The 21,463-nt window shown below is 45.5% G+C and overlaps 1 protein-coding gene across 1 annotated transcript in view; it reads left to right on the forward strand.

The window, feature by feature from the left end:
• The first annotated feature begins 2,074 nt into the window (after positions 1-2,074).
• Positions 2,075-21,463, forward strand: part of SUSD4 (sushi domain containing 4) — a 74,566-nt gene continuing 55,177 nt past the window's right edge. The window contains exon 1 of the mRNA XM_068936519.1: positions 2,075-2,198. Within this exon, the coding sequence (XP_068792620.1) occupies positions 2,075-2,198 (124 nt within the window). The remainder of the gene's footprint in view (positions 2,199-21,463) is intronic.

Genomic DNA, 21,463 nt, shown 5'->3' on the forward strand with positions numbered 1-21,463 from the left:
TTCCTCCTCTTCCTCCTCCTCCTCCACAGTGCTCTTGCTTTTCACTCTGTTTTCAGCTTTTCTGGGCTCCAGGAGTTATTTTCTTCTTGGCAGCTGGGTCAGCTCTGCACGAGCGATGGCCTGCCCCCACTGCGCCCCATGGCCACCTACCCGCAGTCACTCTTGTGCCGTACAACCATACACTACTCAGTAAAAGATTGATTTTTACTATTTGTTAAGATTAGCAGTAATTAATCTTACTGTTAGGACATGCTGGTTTCATATTGCTTGTCTGGGTACACTTCCCCCACCCATGTCGAACTCGGTGTCAGTGTGCAGTGCTTTGCGTTTTCATTTCTGCAATACTTCTAGCTAGCTAGAGACATTATTTTTTGCTCTTTTGGCTTCAAAACTTAAAGCTATCAAACCAGGGACATAAAAATAAAGATCCTCTTGTTATAGACAATAGGACTTGCAGCATTACTGCTCCGTCCTGCCACTTGTGGTGGCCAATAGCTTGTTACCCCAGAAGAACCATCTCCACAGGGTGATTGAGTCCATTGTATTTGCTTGGCTTACGAAGCTCTTACCAACCTGACCTCGCTCTTTGGGCTGGCTGGTGAAGCCAAGACCTGCCTGGTCACAAAACCACGCTTGGGAGAAAAGTTTCTACAGTTTCCAATCTCTTCTGTGTAAGAGGAGCAGTGAAAGTATCTCAGAGGTAAAACACTCCCTTAGCTGAATATCTTGCAACATGCTTCTACTTTCTTAATGGAAGAAAGTATCACTTCCACTGTGAGATACCCATTCTCTCGGGGGAGAATAAGGAGATAAAGAGCCTCTTACTCTGCTCTTTGAACTGGCACACGATGCATTGATTTGACCTAAAATCCATCTTGAATAGCCTTAAATTTTAACTTGGAAGAAATAACATCAGGTAGCTGAGACACTTGAAAACCGCTCCAGCCCCTTGTATACGTCTGTCAATATTGACTATTAATTCAGAAGCACCAGGATATGCTATTTCCACATGCCCATACCAGGAGCCAACACATCTTTGGGCATGGTCTTGCTTCGGGCAGCAGGTTATGTTTTGTTATGTGTGCGTCTTCTCTTCTCCCCGTTCTCCTGTGTCCTGTTTCTCGTGTCCTGTTCTCACAGCGTAATTTCCACGCTTGGGCAAAAACCCCGCTGGATGCTGTACGGCCGAGCAGCGGAGGCCCTGCAGCGCTCAGTGGAGCGGAGCTGTTCCCCAGCCGAAGGGAAGTGGGGGGACACCCCCGCCGCCACTTGCGGTGGAAGGGGCACCAGGCAGCGCGGTTATCCCGCACCTAGCGTGTAACCCAACCGAGGACCGGGGGGGGTTGGGTGCTCGGCAGCCCCGTTTCGGGGCAGAAGCGGCGAGGCGGCGCGGTGAGCGCCCGCTGGCGGGACGGTGCCTGCGCGCACATTGCGCGGGTGCGCAGCGGCGGCGGGCCGAGCCGGGCGCCGAGGGGCTCCTCAGCCTTGCGGGCGGCTGCCATGCGTGCGCGCCTCTCCGCGCCGGCGGTCCGGCAGCGCAGCGCAGCGCTGCCCGCCGCGGCGCCGGGCGCTCCGCAGCCGCGCAAGGGCGGGCGGAGCGGGGCGGGCAGGTAGCGCGCGCTGCGGCGGCGGCGGAGGCTCCCCGCGGCAGGAGCCCCGCTGCCCCCCCCCCAACCCGCGCAGGTAGGGCGAGCCGCGCGTGTGCGTGTGTGTACGCGTGTGTGCGCGCAGGCTGCCGAGCCGCAGCGGCGGAGGCGGCCGGCGCGGAGGTGCCGGCGGCGGCGAGGTGGGGGGGGAGCCGGCGGCAGGTAGCGGCGGCGGCGAGCAAAAACCGGGAGCGGGTGCGGGGAGGAGGAGGAGGAGGAGGAGGAGGAGGAGGAGGTGGAAACGGGGATCGCGGCGGCGGGGGAGGCGGCGCGGTGCGAGCCCGGGGCCGGCGGATCGCCCTGCTCGGGGCGGGGGGGGGGCACCCCGGCGGGGAGCAGCCCCGGGCGCACCGGCGAGCCAGGGCGGCTGTGTCGTTGCAGGCGGCGGCGGCGGCGGCGGGGAACCGGATGCCTTTGGTGGGGAGAAGATGTGTCATGGGAAGCAGGCGAGCGGCGGGGATGCCCTCCCGGCGGCGCGGCGGCGGGCGCTGGCCGCCGCGCTGTGGCTGCAGCTGGCGCTGAGCCTCGGCCCGCGGCCGGCGGCGGCGGGCGGTGAGTGAACCGGCACCGGCACCGGCACCGGCACCGGCACCGACAGCTCCCGGGCGGAGCTGCTCCCCGGCACCGGCGGGACAGCCCCTCCGCGGGTCCCTGCTCGGGGGAGCGATGGTTCCGCCGCGAGTGCGGGCGTGATTTGGAAACACCTTATTATTATTATTATTATTATTATTATTATTATTAATTCCATCCCCCCACTCAAATACCTCTCTCATTATTCTTACTGATCACCCCTGGGGAAAGCACGCGTTTTGGGAGGGGGAGCAGGTGGTTTGGGGTTGACAACTCCGCGGTTGGAATGCCCTTCAGCCCCATCCTCCAGGAGGGATGACCAGTCTCTTCTCTGCCACCACCCCACCACCCCCCCGGCCTTTTTTTTTTTTTTTTTTGGAATTTTTAATTACGTTTTTACGCCATCGTTTGAAATTATTGAGCCTTTGAGATATTTTGAGCAGGTACGTTTAATTACAAAATTGCTTGGAATTGATTCTGTAATTAGACTTGGATTGCTGGAGAAGTCTTAAAGTGAACTGCTTTGCTGTAAAATGAACTTAGCTGGGGTAATGTGAGCAGCTTCAAATGATTTCTGCTCCAGCATGGTATTTTACATTTGTGTTGGGGGAATAAGCCATTTTATGATTGAATCACATCTCTGATGGCAGACAAGAGTTCAATATCAAAACTGAGTGGGCTTCTCCTGCCAGAGACTTATGCCAAAATTTTCCAACTTGAGTACCTAAACTGCGGTCTAGATGTGTTTTCTGTCACTAAACACAAAATTACAGGAATATGGCTGAAGAGGACCTCAAGAGGTCGTCTTGTCCATCCTCCTCCTGATACAATTCAGTCATAATTTTCTCTCTCAGGACGATAATGCCATTTTTCCAACAGAAATCCTCCGACTGCGAATGCGATTCCGGCTAAACAAGCTTTTACACTGTTGCAGGCTTTAAGAATCGGTCTCTAGAAATCAGTGGCGTTTTTTGCAAGCGTGTTACCCTTGGCTGCCTGGCCAGCCGGCGTTTCAGCGCGGCGGTGGCACTCTGCCTGTCTTGTGTGATCCTCGCGACTGCGGTTGCATGAGCGCTTGTCATTCTCTAACTTCCTCTTTATGGCTCCATTCATAAAAGAGAGATGGTTCCACAGACCCCCTCCTCCCCGAAGCCGTGTGTATCCTGCCGTTTGATTGTCAGCATTTATTTAGCTGATTAGTGGGAGAGGTTCTTCAAAGTACAGTTTATGTCTCTCTCAAATGTAGCATTTTTTCATCACAGCTTGCAATAAATTCTTCTGTGATGTTGACAGTTATTAATATTACAGCATTTCACCTTGGTAGCGTAACTAATGCCATATCCAATTGCATTTGCAAGGCATTTTAGGATCTTACAAAAAAAATTTTTCGTCCAGAGTTTTTTTGTCCAGGCAAGGGTAATACACTGAGCAGCTGTGCGTGATTAAGATAACCAGTGAAAAATACTCATTGCTATTTCCAGGTTTATGCTTGCTGTTATTTTTCCGTGTGGTTGTACTGGGAAGTTGCTCACTGTGCAAGTACTAGTAAATGTGCAGATCTGTCATGTGGTAGCATGTAAGTAGCTGTGTTGTTATCCTCCCCCCGCCCTGAATCACCCGAGCGGTGAAATAGTGGGCTTTGTAATTAGAACAGGGGACCGTAAATGAGGATTCCTCCTGTTTCATGCTCTGTTGTATCTGTGAGCAAGCTACGTGCACAGGTTACGGTGAAGGCTCAGCTTTTGGATCCTCAACCTGGGACCCACCGTCTCAAGGATTTCGAAGCAGCTGTTGACATCAACCACAAGTTGTGGTTTCTCGGGACCTTTGCAAATTTTGTTTCTGCAGGACTCTCATTTTATGGATTTGCAGATCCATAAAGAAAGCACGCAGCATTACTGACTATTTTGGAAAACCTAGCCCCAGTCTCTTTATATCCTCTCATTATCTGTTAAATAAGGATAATCATACTTCTCTCAGAGACTTGAAAAGATCTTTGATGACATTTAATGAAAATACTATGGAGGTGGAAATAATTTGTTTCAAAAGCTTTAGAAAAACAGCAGTGACAATGTGCTAAAATAAAAGCTCTCTCACATGTGAAAAAATACAAATTAATAGTTTAGGTTTTTTTCCCTAAAGCAGTTAAATATTCACTGCTTACATTTTGGACCCCATTCCTCACGTCCTTGCCTAATAGCAGAATTTTGCTCCGGCAGTAATCCTGTCATGACTTGTTTGACTCCTTCTATTTTAGATCTGACTAAGCTCTATTGATTGTCCTAGTCTCCCATTTCACCCCCAATCAATACTACTTATAACTCTTTTTTTTCTTGTCAATAACCCTACAGAGAATAACTCTGTTTATAACATTCTTACTTTCTCAAAAGGGTATTCAGCAGAAAATTTGTCACAGAAGTGAACTCAAATGAGTAAACCTTTCAGATGTCAATATACCTGATTCCTCCCTGATATATTTAACTCTGCTGACACCAAGGATAAAGTAAATCTCACACAGTTTAGCTTGTGGCTTTTATCTGATCATCTTCATTTATCTTGCTTTTCACTATAATTCCATAATGAAGAAAAACAAAAAGAAAGAAGATAAGAAATAGGAGCAGGATGGGAAGGCTAGGAACAGGAAAAATGAAATGCACAAGTTGGTGGAGCTGATGAGAAGTCATTTCAGAGTTTTAAGGCGTTTGCAAAGTTCCCTGTTCAACCTGTTGGACTGAGATAATAGCTAAAACAATATATTTTTACATCTCTTCCAGAAGAGATGGCATTACAATATTCCCTGAGGGAAAATAATCTAAAAAGAGCGTGTAGGGAAAAACGTTCAGTAAGCTTCTGATTTTGAGGTTTGTCTGTGGCGTCGGAATGTTGTCCTTGTATCTGGATCAGACGTTGTTGCCTGGGGACATTTCTACTTTATTTTCCTAGATCTGTTGGGTGACTTGTGCTCCCCTGCCTGGCCCCGTGGAGATGCTGGGGGCTTTAACTCGCTGGCATCTCCCGAGGAGCGTAGGCTTGGATGGGGCTTGGGCTGTCGCCTAGTTTTAACCGCTGGCCTCAGGGAGGTTCAGCTGTGTGGGAGCCCTTCTAGGTCTCATCTTGTTCTTGAAAGGCTTCACCTCGCCCCCAAGCACCTCTGCCGCCTTCAGCCGCTGTTACACTGGAAAGCTCGTGCTTGGGTCTCACCTGAAGCTTCCTTGCTGCTGTTTAAGCCGTCATTCCTTGTCCTGTCCACAGGAGGCATCCGCAAGAGGTCCTTCTCCTCGGCTCGGTGGCTGCCTTTTATGTACCGTTGCATCTTTTCAGTCTTCCGCTGCAGACTGGACGGCTCCAGTTCCTTCAAACTTTCTTCGGCATCCTACTTTCCAGGTTTCTGGTAGAGCAGACGGCTTCTCTGCGTGCGCTGCCGCTGATCCGCATCCCGGTGGCACGTGCTGCCCCAGACCTGCCAGGGCGCCTGTGACGAGGCCTTGGTAGCACTGAGTAGAGCTGAAGGATAACGTCCAGTGTGTTAGCAGCTCTGCTCCTGTGTAGACATCCAGGGCGCCTTTTCTGTCTTGGAGGATGCCACTGGTTTGTATTTGGCTTTCTGATCCCGGTGGCTGCCGGGTGCGTTGCTGCAGGGCGGTGTCCGGCCCGTCGTTCCCGTCCTGCGCTTGCGCTCGGTTGCAGCTGTGATTGCTTTGCCAGGTTACCCCGTCCCGGGCTCTGCAGGCAGTGTCCCTTCACATCGGTGGGCATTTTAAAGAAATGTTATTCATTGTGCATGACGGTCAAGAAATCTGGCAAGCTGCAAAGCCTTCGAACGTCACGCTGAATGTTAGCGATACCATGTGAATCGTGGTTTTATTCTAGACCTAAGCTGATTCTTTTATTGCTCTGTGGCTTTAGTGTATTGACTGAAGTCTTGGTTGTGCCTGCCTTTGGATTTAGCGCTTACCAGAACATATTCCTTAGGTTTCTTAGGAGAATATACTTGTTTCCTTGGGGTAAGACAACTCATGTGTGCGCTGGTGGTGCAGACCCACGTAGGGCGTACTTTGACAGGCTTTCCCTCCAACTGCCTTGCATAAACTTTTGATGTTATAAAGAATAATGCTTTCTGAACAAATTTTTATTTGACTGAGACCCTTGCTAAGTCTGTAGTTAATGTATTTTACTCAGTCCCTCTCAGTGGGTTTGCTTCGCTTGTCAAGCAAAATAAGCACGACCGTTCGTTTCAGCCTAGAATTGCCTGTGAGTGTTCTGAGATCATCAGTCAGTTTGCAGCATTGGTTTTAACATCCAGTTTATCGGAGAAACTCAGTATGTTGTAAGGAATAGATTTCTGACGTCGTCTTACGATGTTATTTTCCGTCCCAGACCTGTCACATGTAACTTCCATTTCCCCCTCTGCTGACTTACCATGTAAGTTCCCGTTTGTGTCTGTTTTGATTGTAAGTAGCAAGGCCAGTGACATCTTCTGATGGCAGCTCATCATTTGTCTTAGTGGCACATCCTTCCACCTGCAACCTTGTGATAGGTAGGCATATTTGATATATTAATCTTAACTCAGTTTGCTGTCACCCCGCGGGAAGGAGGTTTGTCCGTCATTTACCCTGGGGTACCCAGAGGTTGAGGTTGGCTTCACTTCTCTGTTTTGCTCTTTTATTCCCAAAATGGCAGTACAGTACCTTTGATCTCTGTCAAATGGATGATTACAACTTTAGAAGAACAAATTAATTACACTGTGCTTGATTTTCTCACTTGTGTAGTAGAGAAGCGGTACATTTTGTGGACATGTTGTGAGGCAGTTTGAGAACTTCCCACAGAAAATATTACGGGAGTGAGAAAAATGTATTTTAACAAAGTAAAATCCAAAATTCACCAGAGTAAAAGGTCTTTAACATCAGTGATTTTTTCTTTTGGTCTTATGGATTAAAAATTAAGTATTCTTAAGAAAATTAGAAAGATGTTATCTTCTGACTTCTACAAGTTTTCTTATTGATTTCTTTCTATAGGTTTGATCGTGCGCTCCGTTTTTTTCCAAATATCACCTAGCTCTGATTGATGCCCGTGTTTTTAGTACACATTATTAAAAATAAAAAACATTGCACTCACGTATTGCACATTTCAGCGAGGTTTTAGACGTGAAAAGGGTGGTGAAGTGTGGCCCCGATCCATATCTGCTGTGTGGAAGTACAAATATGAATGAAAAACTGGGCCGCGTTTGGTGGTGAACAGAAATTGGTGAGAGAATGAGCTCTAAGGATACAGAGGTGCAGCGTGTACAAATTGATTCAGTATGCGTAAAAAAATTAGCTTTACTTACATATCAGAGAGGCTGCAAGGATGTGTTCCTTGGAAATTCATTTCGTTTCGAATTCATTTGTCTGTGAAACAACCTTCTCCTCCCTGGTTTTTACATCTTCCTCTCAGCTACCGTCTTCGACAGGGCGCAAGCGCAGCGTCCCGAAACGAGCTACGAGAGGTACCGCTACCAGGCCTGGCCGGGCAGAGATTTCCAGCAGCCGTCTTTCGCGTGGGCGCGCGTCTCCTCTGACCGTCTTGCGCCGTTGCGTGTGTCGCTGCTGCGTTTGGGCCGTCTTGTTTTTCGGGAAGGGCCCTTGGCGACTTCTCCCGGACAGCTGGGCTGCTTGTGCCGTTTGTCCAAATTGGGGCGCTCCCCGTCCCTGTGCCGAAAACGTGGGAGCGGTTTGTGGCTGCCGTCTGGGCGCCTGCTGATAAAATGTGTTAGATGTGTTGCCCTGCTTCTCATGGGGGACCCCTGAATCGCTGCTTCTGCTAGCTGGTCGTAGCCGCTTTTAGACTGTGCTAGGTTGCTCTTCTGCTCGTTATTAAAGGGCTTTGGCTTTGCAAAGCTTTGGCTTTGCAGGGAAGTGCAAGAATTTACTGGGAGAATTTCTGTATCGAACAGGCCTCGTTCTTGCCAGCGTGACTGACTTCAAAACATAGCGTAGGGGGCTTTTCTGACAGCGTCACTGCTTACTTTCATAAGCGCATCACATTAAAAGAAAAAAAATCGTTTCGCCAAGTATTCTTGCTTACGTTACGTTAACAGTAATAACGATAAAAACGTGGTTCATTTGTAGTGTAACACTTCTCATCCATAGAGTTCAAAGCACTTTATTAAAGGAACATAAGTTTTATTATCTTAATTTTGTAGACGGGGAAAAATGACCATAAGAAGATTAAATGACTTAAACATTTCACACGAGAAGCCGATCTTGCCACAGACTGAGAAGAGATCTTCTGGATCTCAGTCCAGCACTCTCTTCTGCAAACAGGATTTGGGGAAATTCCTAATCCCCATGTGTATGGTACAGCCTTTTTGATGGGATTTTTTGGTTGTGACTCTCTTAACAGAAATGAGCAGCAGATTTCCTATTCACTTAAATTGCTACTTAAGCAAATCACAGAGGCAGCTTTTCCAGTGTGGTTTGTTTGCCTTACTCCTTTATGTCTATGGCGTCTTTCCAAACACTTGAAACATCTTCATCTGAATAACAAAAAAATAAGAAACGTCGTGAGTTAGGTTTGAACCCTGAGAAATGGGATCATGCAGTTTCTCATAGTGAGAAGCACATATTAATAGGGATGATACCTCTGCCTTGCTCGATCACACGGTTCCTGGTAATTGTTTACATGAAACAGCAATGTTAGAAAGGCATTGCATACGATTTTTCAATAATTCTAGCGTGTTTTAGCAGTGAGAAACAGAGAGGACAGTACTCTCTACACTGTGGCCTGAGCATCATTGCCTTATATAGCCCTTTGCATTTTAGAAACCAGTGCATAAACAATGGGCTCCTGTACCTTACAACATAGATTGTAGTGTAAAGGACATAAAAGGACAAAATGCATACAGTGATGGGTTTCTCACTGTTTCATTTGCTTATCGCAGGTTGTAAAGCTGTGCAAAATGCAGAGGTGAGAGGCGTAGCAGGGATAGGAGTGCAGCAGAATTTCTGTGTAAAGCCAAATCCTGCATATAGTTAAAATCTGCAAAATCTACGAAAATAAGTTGGCTTGGCGACTGAAAAGAGGAGACAGGGCTTACAACAGACTGAAGAAGAAAATAGGTTAGGTTCCTACGGGTTAGATTGTTTAGAAGTGAGGTTATCAAGGGGATCCTGCGGTACAGTGTCCTAAAAATAAACTCTCTTGTATGCTGCTAGAGAAGAAGCAGGATACAGCACACGCGTGGATCAGTGCGATCATCGTATCGCTGGACTCCACTCCCGAGGCCTAGAGAGCGCACTGAAGGAAGAGGTCATCTTTGAAAATATGAAGTCTTTGCTCTTCCGTGGTCCCGCAGAGTGGTGGCACACCCAGCTGCTGATCCATCAGGAGACGGGAGAGCACCGTACGGGTTCAAGAGAAAAGTTCCCATAGGTGCTGCGGGGAGGAAGAGATGCTCGGAAGTGGGAGCCTGTAAACTGGGGTGTTCAGCTCTCCCTTCCTGCGTTAGCGTCAGTGAATGCGTACGCTAAAAAAAACCTGGAGCAAAGAACTCCTTTCCCTGTTTCTGGGTGTGCGGAAAATAATACTTGGGAGCGGAGTTGCAGAAATAGGGCTGGAAAAGACCTCAGCAGCCCCCGTAGTCCATCCTGCTGCCAGGACAGGATCCACAAAGGTACCCCAGTGAAGTTATCCTTCAGGACTTTGTGCTGGAAATTCAGCAACTTCCTGCCGCATCCTTCCAGTGCTTCGCTCTCTTAACCATTATAAAAGTTTTTCCGATGTCTTGCTTGACTCTTCCTCGCTTCAGCATAGGACTGTTTAAGAATTTAAGTCTTTTAATTTGTAATTCCCTAGTGTTAGTCCCTCTGCTGCGCTGCCCGTCGGAGCGAGTGTGCCGATACCGTGTCTTTGGCCGTTACGGCTGCTCTAGGCACTAAAGTACCACTGCTTCCCTGCATCGGGATTGAAGGAGCCCCGACTGCTCCTGCTCAGCAAAATGCCTCTAAAAACTAGATGTTTGTTCAAGAGCCTGAGATCTAAGGCTTGCCTGCAAACGTCCTGTGTTCATATGTTGCTGCCAGCACAGAAGGAGTTGTCATGCTTCATCATGATGGAATTTCTGTTTCTCTGGTTAAGTTAAGGTCACAGCTAAGATTTTATTTAAAACTAGATCAAGCAACTTGCCAGCAGCTCTCAGAAAGGTCAGCTTTGCCGTGCTGGTTTGGAAAGACTAACGAGGATTTTCCAAAATCACACCTGGCAAGAACCAGGAATAAGGCTTGGGGCCCTCATATCAAAGAAGCTTATTCGCATAGTCTGTTGCCCTCGGGGATATTAGACCAGCTCTTTGCACTTCTTCATGCTGTAAATGGTATGGCTGTTCCCACACTAAATTGCACAGAAGTGAACGTGAATTTTACTTCTGCGTGCTGAACGAGGTTGTGTGTGCTGGATGGCCCTCTGATAGTAGATGAGATGCACACACCAGCTGGTCTCTAGCTGCAGACTTCCATACGTGTCTGCGAATAAGCAAGTTTAACTGGAGCTTTTAGAAGCAGCTACTTGCTCGAGCCGTCTGCTGCAGTGCCGCAGCTCCTGTTCTCAGGAAAATGGGTGCTGATGATGGTTTTCCGGTAATCTTTTTGACATTCAGGAATCTGGAGCTCCGCAGGCCAAGGTAGGGGATATTAGAAAATGCATAGGGAGGAGTCAGGTGCTTTTGGGGGCTGCAAGAGAATTTGGGAGATTCAGAGTTACGCTGAGAGCTGAATTGATAAGAGGAGGCCTGTGACTTTGGGGGGATTGAAGGCGACGGGACTGCTTGCTTGAGTAAATTGGATCCTTTAGCTGTAAGAACCTCGTAGCAAGGAGCATGTCTTCTATCTGTTTGTAATACTCCGTGCCAGCGTAGCATGCTGTACCTGCGTCTGTGTAATAATGATTTGTGCTCTGAAAGCTGTGGGTCCTTGCGAGACAGACAGTCGCATCTTCCTCTGTATCTCTCCTCTTAGACAGTTGACACTATTTTTAGGGATTATTTTGTACGCATCATATTACTCAGAGGAAACACAAAGGATCCATAAACAATATAATAATATAAATAATAAATAATTTGGCCTCCTGTAAATTGAACCTGTAAAATAGCTTGATTGCAGTTACCTGCTTTGCAGTAATCTTGAAGTAATGAAGATAAAATGGCCTTATTATGAGTAGTAGTAAACATGCGAATGCAGAGACCTTTGTCTGGCTCCTGTAAAATGCGAAGCGTCCTTTGCTCCTCCGAAGGGTCTCCCCGACCCCCAGTAAGTGCGGTGTCACGGCGGTGCTGGAGGAACACCACACCGCTGCAGCTGCAGTGCTAGCCCCGCCAAGCTGCTATATCCCTACTTAGTTTCAGGGATAACCATCCTGGGTCATTCTTTCTGTCGCTGACTGTAGCAGCCCATGCTCTTTTTTTAGCGTTCCTGTTTTGCTTTCCTCTTTGAGTTGTGAGGTTCTCGCATGGGGCAGGGGAAGAGCTACAGAGGGCTCTGTATGTGATGGGAGATGTCTTTCCTGGGTGCTACTACGCTGTGCATTTTTCGGCTCGGGGTTCTGCATGTGCGAAAGCTTTTCTTGGCTCTTCCAGCAGGCTCTCCGAGAAGCCTTGTGCTTAGAGCAAGTAAACCTTTGCAGTTCAGAAAGCTAGTGTATCAGCCAGGGCAAGTTTTTGGGGCTCTAACTTGATAAATCAGACTGCAAAAATTTGATATTGAAAACATTCTTTTAGAAGACAGAAAAAAAAAGTCAATATTAGTCAAATTATAAATGTAAGGGGACATTCATTTAAAGTAGCTCAGGATTATGTCAGCTAAAAAGATTTTTCTGCAGTGCATTAGTATCTCAGGTAAACGATTCATGACGTTTGCCTTTCTGATCTTTCTACAACTGTGACTTAAAAATGCAGACTTTTAGAGGAAATTGTTATAAATCTGTTCTACAGCCTGATAATTATTTTTTCCAAGGAAACAGTGACGTAGCAGGGCCCAGGTATCATTGTGTAGTCATCTTAATGTTTGATGTCACTTTTTGACATTTAATCTCAATTTAATTCTTCGGTTGTTTTTATGGAGAGGAAAAAGTCCCTTGATACTGTATGTAGGTATATATTGTTGGAAAAAAGTTGTTCTCCGTATGCTGACTTGTTATGGCTTTGCATTGAAGTGATTGTGTTATTGTAAGATCTCTGAAGTATAAAACTAAAGCAGTACAGGAAGCTGAAACAGATTTTCAAGAGCCAAAGACGGTGGTAGCTTACTGGGAGTGTTAACGTGATGCTGTTATTTGTTGGCTGGAAAAAGTTTTTGCTGTTCTTTTTCCCTGGACTTCTTTGGAAAGAGGATGATGTAGGAATTTTCCTATTCATCAGCTTTCCTTTTCTCCCTTTAGTTTCCTTTCTCACGCTGAGGGTTGAAGGCCGTGTGGGCTGTGACCGCCAGCGTTGCTGCTGTTACCTACAGGGGCAAATTTGGATCTTGCATTTTGTCTCCTAGACTTGACCTTGAGAATCAAGGGAGTTGGGGCGAACGGAGGTTGCATGAGATGGAGAGATCTGGCCTAGTGAACCAGCTGGGGAGTCCAGGAGTCGGGCTGCAATTCAGAGGCCCCCGCCTGACCCAGAGGGGCAGCTCTGCCTGAGCAGGGCCTTCGCTTGCTTCCCCCTCCCATGGGCTCCTGGTGAGGCTGGCTGCCTCGGCACCGTGTTCAGACTCCATGTCCACCTTTCAATCTTGTCTGTTTGGTTATGTTGAGGAACCGTGTCCGTGCGGGTGAGTGAAATCTGCTGGTCTCCTCGCTCCCTTTGCAGTCGCCATGCTTTGCGAGTAAGTGTCGATCTGTTATGGAGAGGCCACACGCCGCGCCGGGGATGTTGGTGACAACGCCAGCCAGTTCTTTTCATACGCTGGTAGAAGGCGTGCAAAAAAAGCATACTTTTCTTATTTATCCAACCAGCTCACAAGCAAAGAATTCGTCCTTCAAGCGCTCCTGCTCTTGGCTTTTCCATTATGCTGAGCTGCAGGAGCAGGCTTCAGAAATTCCTTCCAACCTGCTCTACCTCTTGTTAGATGACCCTCGTTGTCTTTGGAAGCATATCAAACAGCAGAAGCCTTCCTAGAAGTAAGATTTATTAAAAAAAGAAAAGACGTAAACAACATACACGGTACGAAATCAGATGTGATCAGTTGGAACAGTGTGTGCAACATGCCTCATCTTAGCTTACATACAGGGATGCAGAAGATCTTACATTGCTAGAACGCAGGATGTTTTCTAGTCCTGCTGGTCAGATATGGAGCCTCACAGCATCTGAAGACCTGTCATTCTTGTCCTGTCCCCTGACAGCCTTGTCAGTCCAGAGTTATCTCCTCCTCTGAACCATTTTTGAAAGTAGTTACCTGAAAATAAAATGAGCGGTTGGTTTGGTGCCTTTTCTGGGAGATTTTCTGGGAAGTTACAAGGCTCTTTAAAAATGTTTATTACGTATCTTTTAAAATTTGCCTCCTGTGCTGCCTTCCACAGATCATCTGATATGCCTGTCTAGTTCAGCTCGCTTTTGAAAAAATTCTTCACAAACGCTTTATAACTGTTTCCCTTGTTCCGAAATACCAAAAAAAAAAAAAGATAGGCTATCTATCCCAGATGAGGAAAAGAGGGATTGAGGGATATACTATTCAGAAGTTTATATATAGCTTCACTTTCCTTCCCGGTGGAAAATCCAGACTCGTCTCTCGTTGGATGTGTTTGTGCGAATGTTGTTTTCTTCTGTACTATTATACTGCATTCTGAAAACCAGGGTTAGCAGGTGCCCTCTTTCTGAGGGCTCATGTTCTCACTGCTGCTTCATGGCCTGCAGTGGGAAGGGAGTGATTGCACACATACAAGCTTAACGGCCTGAATTTGTGAAGCTAAACAGCAGCACTTCTTCTGACATGACTCACTATTATTTTTGGCTCTGAAGAGGAGACAGCGGTGCAAAGGTTTTACTCATCTTTCCATACCAGTTGTGGCTTTCACCGGATAACGTGATGTTACGGATAGCTGTACCCTTCATGTTTCTGTTTTTAATCAGACTTCTGTAAGAGGTTTTGTATATGTTTGCTTTCTTTTCATAATATTTTCATTCCTTGAGAGAGTGGCTCCCTGTTGTTCTCCCTGCGTGGCGTGGGGCTTAGTGTTTCTAAGGACAAGGACCTTGGAGCTTGAACTGTTGCTAGAAACAGCCGAAGTAGAAGGGGTAAGAATTTAACTGAAATAGCAATATAGCAATCTTTGGATAGTGTTTGCACCAGTTGGAGCCCACTGGGTTTGCACTGGTGGAGCATTTTCTCCTTTTCCATCCAGAAAGCTAATTATTTTACTTTGAAGAGTAATTTTCAGCAGTGAAAGTTTTGGTAATGCTGATACAATGAAGAAAGAATTAGATATATCTGATCCAGATTCAGTTTGGAAAATTACACTGATTCGGAAAGGTTTTATTGCTAGTCTTGTACAGCACTGCAAAGCCTAGAAGGTTGCATGGTCCTACCGGGGTTATCCTTGTGAGTGACTGTTCAGTAAAATCCCCAGTTCCAGTTTCTCAGTTTGAGTCTCTAAGTAAGGATGTGGAGTGGAGGTACCATCAGATTTGGGAAAAAAAAAAGTTACATATTAGAAAGCAGTTAAGTGACTTTGGAGATGAAGAGCTTTCGGGATTTTGAATTGACTTAGAGCTTTTGAATTGACTTAGGCCAGGTAAACTTGAAGTCCTTAGACTTGGAGTGAAATAAAGCCTCAAAAATGCCTTTGGAAAAATGTCATTTGCACCCTGAGTTAGCTTCAGAAAGCATCACACCTTGCTTTTCTAAAGCAGTTGGGTGCTCACCAGGTCCTGCACTGAGACTTTCTTCTTTCTAGCCTGAAGAAAGTTTCACTTGAATAAAGCACTCCCGAAGACTGTAGCTCCTCCACGCCCAGCACTAGAGATATGTCTGGGAGTTGTTTTGTCAGTTCACACTCCCCTGGAGCTCAGAGCTGCATGCAGAGATTTATCTGTCACCCAATGTGAGCTGACAACTAATTTTATTACCTGCGAAGCAGAACTCCAACCCCAAGCTGCTCTGAAGGTATAATAGGGTGGACCAGCGAATAGCTACTAACTGCCTTTTGACTACTTAGTATGAGCAAAGCAAGAACCTGCATTCAGATTACATGGTTTTAGGCCTCAGATTGTAGTTTGTAGTGGTTACGCAACATATTTCATAAGGACGTTAAACAGCATGGGCATGAAGGTGAAGAAAAGGAGTTTTTTTTTTTTTTTTAAATCTGAGCAGGAAACTGCACATACAGAATCCTTTTTCTCTGGAAAAAATTGACAGTATTTAATTCTAATTTGAATTAACTTTTTAAGAAAGACATATGACAGTGAATGTCAGCTGAGTAATACTAATGTGTTCTCCATAATCAAGCCTCGTTCTGCGGTGTATGGAAGCCAAAAAGGGAAGTAAGGTCAAAGAATAAGGAGTCCAGAGGAAGAAAGTGTCTTCTGTTATCAGGGGATTGCAAGCTTAGATAAAGTAAGATACAGGCATTTTTTCAAAGTTGGGTATGTAAGTTTAAAGCTTGCTCTAGGCCGTTTCAACTTAGCCAGCCAGCACTTAGAGCAGCTGATAACCCAAAATGACACTGACCTTGGCAGGCTCACAAGGGTAAGCTTTGCACAGGGATGAATTATTTCCTGATCAGTTGCTCAAGTGTATGAGGCGCAGTCCGGCATTTTTTCAGCATTGATTATGGATGTTTGTTTTATCCCAGAACAAACATATTGATTGCAGATAGTGAAGCAGAATCAGCCTTTGTGTATATTTGAGCTCTGCAGTATCCATTATATTATATCCTGGGGCACAGTGATGCCACTGAACTTCTTAACGCTGTGTTTTGCTCTCCTTGCTTTCTTTTCCTCATTCCTCTTTAAAGCTCTACTGCACGCATGAAGAAGGATTGTTTTGTTCGGCAAGTACCTGCGCAATCCAGCTCTGTTGTCTGGTTATTCTCGGTTTTTTTTCTCCTGGCCTTGTTGCATTCATGTCCAGAGGATGCCTCATGACCTTTGCTTGTGGGCACGCGCTTGCAATTGCACAGCTAGTTTTCAAGTATCTTGATGGCTGCTTTGGGTTTGTCAGGCTTTAGAGACACGCTGGAGGCAATTCCGCCACAATGATGCTATTTTTAAGCCATCCTCTGTGTGCTGAATCACTGTACCTCTTGCTAAATATGTCAGGGTCCGTGGGTGTTGAACGCTGCTTGGATGTAAATCCTTTTTCTTTTAAGGAGCTAACCAAGCTCGGGAAATAAAAGTGCCACAGTAGGAGCGGAGCTCAGTTATACCCTCCCCGTGCCAATTGCAGGGACTTCTGTTGGCAGAATAGGTCATCTCTGGAATCACACCAGGTCCTTTTCCGGAAGGTCATAAGTAGTGATCTAGTGGACAGAGTCTTTTGTTTCCTTGAACTAGTTTTTGAATTAACGGAATGTTCTCAAGGCCCAAAGCCCCACAGATATCCCCACTTTAGTGTTTACCCCTTAAATTTAAAATGTCTCCGATAAAACCAAAACCATTATCTGAGACCTTAGGAAATCTGATGGCTGAAGTGTCCATTCGAGGTCTTTTGCAGAGTGACTTGCTGGGGTCAGAGATGCTTCTGCGCGTGCTGCGTTGTCCGTCTGGTCTCCCGGCTCTCTCTGAGCCCCTGGCTGGGCGGAGGAGCAAAAGGGACAAGACTTCTGCTCTCTGCGCTCTTCAGAGAAAAGAAATCTTGTCAGCTGCAATACCCTGCTTGGATGCAAAAACCTGAGCTGGCAGAAAAAAACGAGTAGCATCACTGACGTGCGAGAGACTGCTTGCAGAAGGACTTCCAGCCACCAAGGTTTTAGCAGTGGTCATTGAATTACAGAGCTGACTGCTAACACTTTTGGACAGCTACTTTTTGGGGGTTTGGTATCTCCATCAGATGCTTAAATAAAGAATCTGCGGTGAGAAATGGCTTCATTGATATCATTTTCTTTAATAGTGCAGCCTTTAAGAAAATAACCCATGATAAATGATTCAAGCTCTTTCTAAGCTAAATCTCTGTTGACAGCACATGATTGATTCAATTTTACAGATGGAACAGATTTCCATGTTGTTTCCCAACCTGTCTTTTGATTACTTGCACACAGAGCTATCCACTGACAAATCGAAAATGGTAATATGGATGTATGCTCATACGTATGCATACACATATGTAAACATCCCTTCTTTATGCATTGCTTGAGCAAAAAATGTACTTGTATATGACAAAGCTGTTCTGTATACATGTGGAATGCAGAATGCAAAGTCAAGCAGCCAGAAATAGGAGCAGGATTTTCAAAAGTTTTCTTGCAAAAAATCAAAGATGAATATAGAATTGGTGGATACCTAAGAGGTCTGTGTGCAAAGGGATTTTGATCTGGTCATTGATCCTTCTTCTTTCAGCTCCAAACATAAAGTTGCTCCCATCTGAAGGTCTTCTCTGACTGTGCTCTTAGGGGACAGGTACCTGTCTCACAGCCTCAAGTCACTTGACACTAATTTATCATACTTACTATCGCTTTTGAAAGGAGCAGAGTGCGTGAATTATTCTCCTGTCCCTGAAGTTTTTGCATCTATCAGCCAACTGCCACATAAGGCTGTTGCTGTGGGCTCATCTGTGTATTTTTTTAATTTCATCCTGCCTCAGTGAAGACCACAGGAGTCATGCCTTGGTCTGCATCCGGAGTAAGATGTCGCAAATGAGTAAGTGGAGGAATTTAGATTTCAGATTTTTCTTTTAGAATCATTCTTCTAGCCAGACTATGTAGACTGAAAATATTGCAAAAGATAAAATTTAGCATACTTTCTCAATTTTTTTCAATTCAATTAATGCCATTTAAAAAAATGATAATCTCTCTGTTCGGTAGACTACCGTTGTAGTAGGCTTATACCTACACAACAAAATTTTTGTACCACAACAGCTTTTTTCTGCCTTATCCGTCCCATAACTGACTAATTTATTTGGACAACTGATAGTTTGCATTTCTTTTAAAAGAGTTCCAAAGTTCCTCCTGTAATTGTTTAGTGCCTGGGGCTGAACCCTGAAACATGAGGTTGCATCCCCAGATCAAATGTCATTACCATAAAAAGAAGCACTGGACACACCACAGCCTTAGTCAAAGGACTTACTTTTCACAGGTGGTAGGCCCCAAATTTCTAGTAAAAGTCCGAGGAAGCTGTGATTTCGTACCATCTTTTGAAACTGGATCCCAGCCTAAAACACCTTAATCATATGGCACCATTAGTGGAGAATGACTTCTGGCCACTGTACTGGAATCTCTCTTAAAAAAGAGTGAGCATCTGCCCAGAACTCTGCAAAGGCAGAAAATATTAATTATAGACTACTCTGACAGCCCTGGCTTTATCATGCAGCTGAATTTGGCCCATTATATTTACAGCATTGCTGCTGATTAGCATTTCTGTAGAAGAAAGTCCACGCAGCTAAATAATGCTTCACTATCTGAACCATTTTACCTTTCAATAAGGATATTCGATGAAAGGTGCATATTTAAAAAATACGTTCAGTACATATTTGCATGAAAGCAGTACAGTAGTTAAAGGGTGCATTATGATGTTGCATAAATTATCCATCTTTTAAACAGACTCTAAATATCTATTTATGCAATATAGCAGTTAGAAAAATGAGTATGTTTTAATGTTTTTAATGTTTTAACACTGACTGTAGCTTATCGTGCCCAATATCATCAGTTTGTACAACAGAACATTTTTCTCTTACCGTCATACTGAAAAAAGACAAAGCTAATACTGGGAAACGTAATGTGCGCACACACACTGTACTTAAACGTTCAAGTTGTATAATGAATCTGTTACGACCAGGAAATTATTAAAGCTGACAATTTGTTAGTAAATGTTCTGCTGTGCCCATATATCGTAAGGGTCATTTATCAATAGATAATGCTGTGTACACTCTGAGATGAATTAACGAAGATTAAAAGGTTCCTAAATAGATAAATGGTAAGAACTGGAAGTACAGACCAGGACGGCAGCCTGATCCCCGGTCCGGTCCCCGGGAAGGACTCCTCCTCTGCTTCGCCTCGCCGTCCTGGTTCTGCTTACCCTGCCTGCAGCCCTGCTCGTGTAGTTGGGGCTCTGCTAAACAAAGCCAGTGCCTGCATTATCTTGCTCTTTCAACAGTGGTGGCTCTTGCTTTTGAGCCCCGCTCCTGGCTCCCAGCTCTGTCGGCTGGGTGCTGGCTCTGCGTCCAGAGCCTCTGCCACGGTCGCGAGGTGGGATCCCGTGCTCTTTGCTACCGGAAACAAGTGCGCTGTTATTAGTGGCTTCACCTCCTAGGCCATTAATGAATCTTGCTCCAAATGTCAAGGTGAACGGCAAAATTGCAGGTATTTAGCAGTCTGTGAAATAATGTTAACATCAATTCAAGCTTGGGGTTTGTGGGGTGGTCATGCAGTCTGCGCTTGTGAATGGAATATTGTACCATACCTACTCGTTCTTCAGGACTGCATACAAACTTATACTCAAGTGTTGGCTGGAGGCAGTGATTTCTTAAATCAAACAAGTCATATATTTAGGTAAGCATGCATCTTTTATCCACTCCACCGGAGCAGGTGACAGTTCCTGGTTATTAGGGATGAACACCTCTCCTTTATTCAAAACCTAAGTGACTGTGTCTTCTGTAAACACAGAACAGCAAGGGTTTCCCTTGTTCTGCAACGCTCACTACGCTCGCGCACAGATACCCTCCCGCTGCGTGCCCGCCACACGGCTTCTTCAGTCACGGTACGTGCCCACCGATACGTGGGAAGCCCTAGCTGTTGTGTTGGGTCTTTCTGGTTCTGCAGTCCGTCTGACCACATCAAGAAATTGCTGTTTGAATCCCAGGCGATGCCTGGGATGCCCGTCCGTCCGTCCGTAGGCTGCGTGGGATGGACTGAGCCCCTGTGATTGCAGTGTGTTTTGGGCTTGCCCGTATTCACGGGCAGCAGCGGAGTTGTCTCTGCACCGAGGTTCGCTGTCAGACTGTCCTGTCTTACTATTTCCAAATGATAATGGTACAGTAGAGATATAACATATTCGAAAGGATAATCTCATACTTTGGGTATGTGTCTGCGTAGGCTGAAGAAATTACTGGTGCTGGTCTCCTGCCTCAATTTTGTTAGTGTCCTATATGTATTTTATACAACATTTTGCTTTTACAAACAACTATTCACACGTTTGGTTTCCTTCTGTTATACTTTTGACTCTTGAAATTTTTGCCTTGTATAAATGGGTCTGGAGCTGATGAGATATCGATGTTAAAGGTTTTAGTTAGGAAATATCTGAAATAAAGCACATCGTTGTTTTTTTTATAAACATCCTCAAATCTTAGAGGACACTTAAGCAATTCTGTGTTTTGAGTGCCTGTCCCTCTTTATATTGCTTTCTTCTAAATCTCCTGGAAGGAGATCTGATCGCTTGTTGCTGCCAGTATGTCCTTATATTAGATACAGCCCTTGGAGATGCAATAGTGAGCCTGTGGATCTTTGATAATGAATCCTGCATTCATTTTCTAGCAAAAGAAACTTACTGACTTCAGCAGGATTTTGCATGGACAGAGAACTGCAGAACTCATGTGAACCACACACTTCAACTTTTTTGTTTTTAACTTCACTTTCCCCATGTGGGTCTGTCTAATCTGTAAAAACCATATCCCAATATTAGAGCTTTCTGTGCAACCAAAGTCAAAAAAGCAATTAGCCTGAAAATATGCATTCCTTTGCAGTGCACTAAGCAAGAATACAAAGTGGCTGTATTTTTTCTCGGTGCTTTTTCTACTTGTTATCAAGGAATCCCTATGGAAAAACCTAGATTGTGGCGTGGCTCTTCCATTTTATTTTGATATCAGTAATCGTTGAGATCATACTCATATTCCATATGTGAGGGCTCTGCAGAAGAGGTGAAGTTCTGACATCCTTTGAGGCCTTTGTCTGTTGTAGTTGCAGGTCTTGTCTTAGGCACCTGCATCCTGCGATCACTGAATGATCCAGGATCACTAAGAGATTGCAGCTGCTGTGGTAGTGAAGGGGCATTTATTTGCAGGGGAGAGGTGGAACCTTGTCACCCAGAGATTTGGAAATCTCTTTGATTTTTGGTCCTGAAACATATGTGGCATGCTGGGCATTGGGAA

The sequence above is a fragment of the Struthio camelus genome, chromosome 3 (genome assembly GCF_040807025.1).
Source record: "Struthio camelus isolate bStrCam1 chromosome 3, bStrCam1.hap1, whole genome shotgun sequence".
Taxonomy (NCBI): Eukaryota; Metazoa; Chordata; class Aves; order Struthioniformes; family Struthionidae; genus Struthio; species Struthio camelus.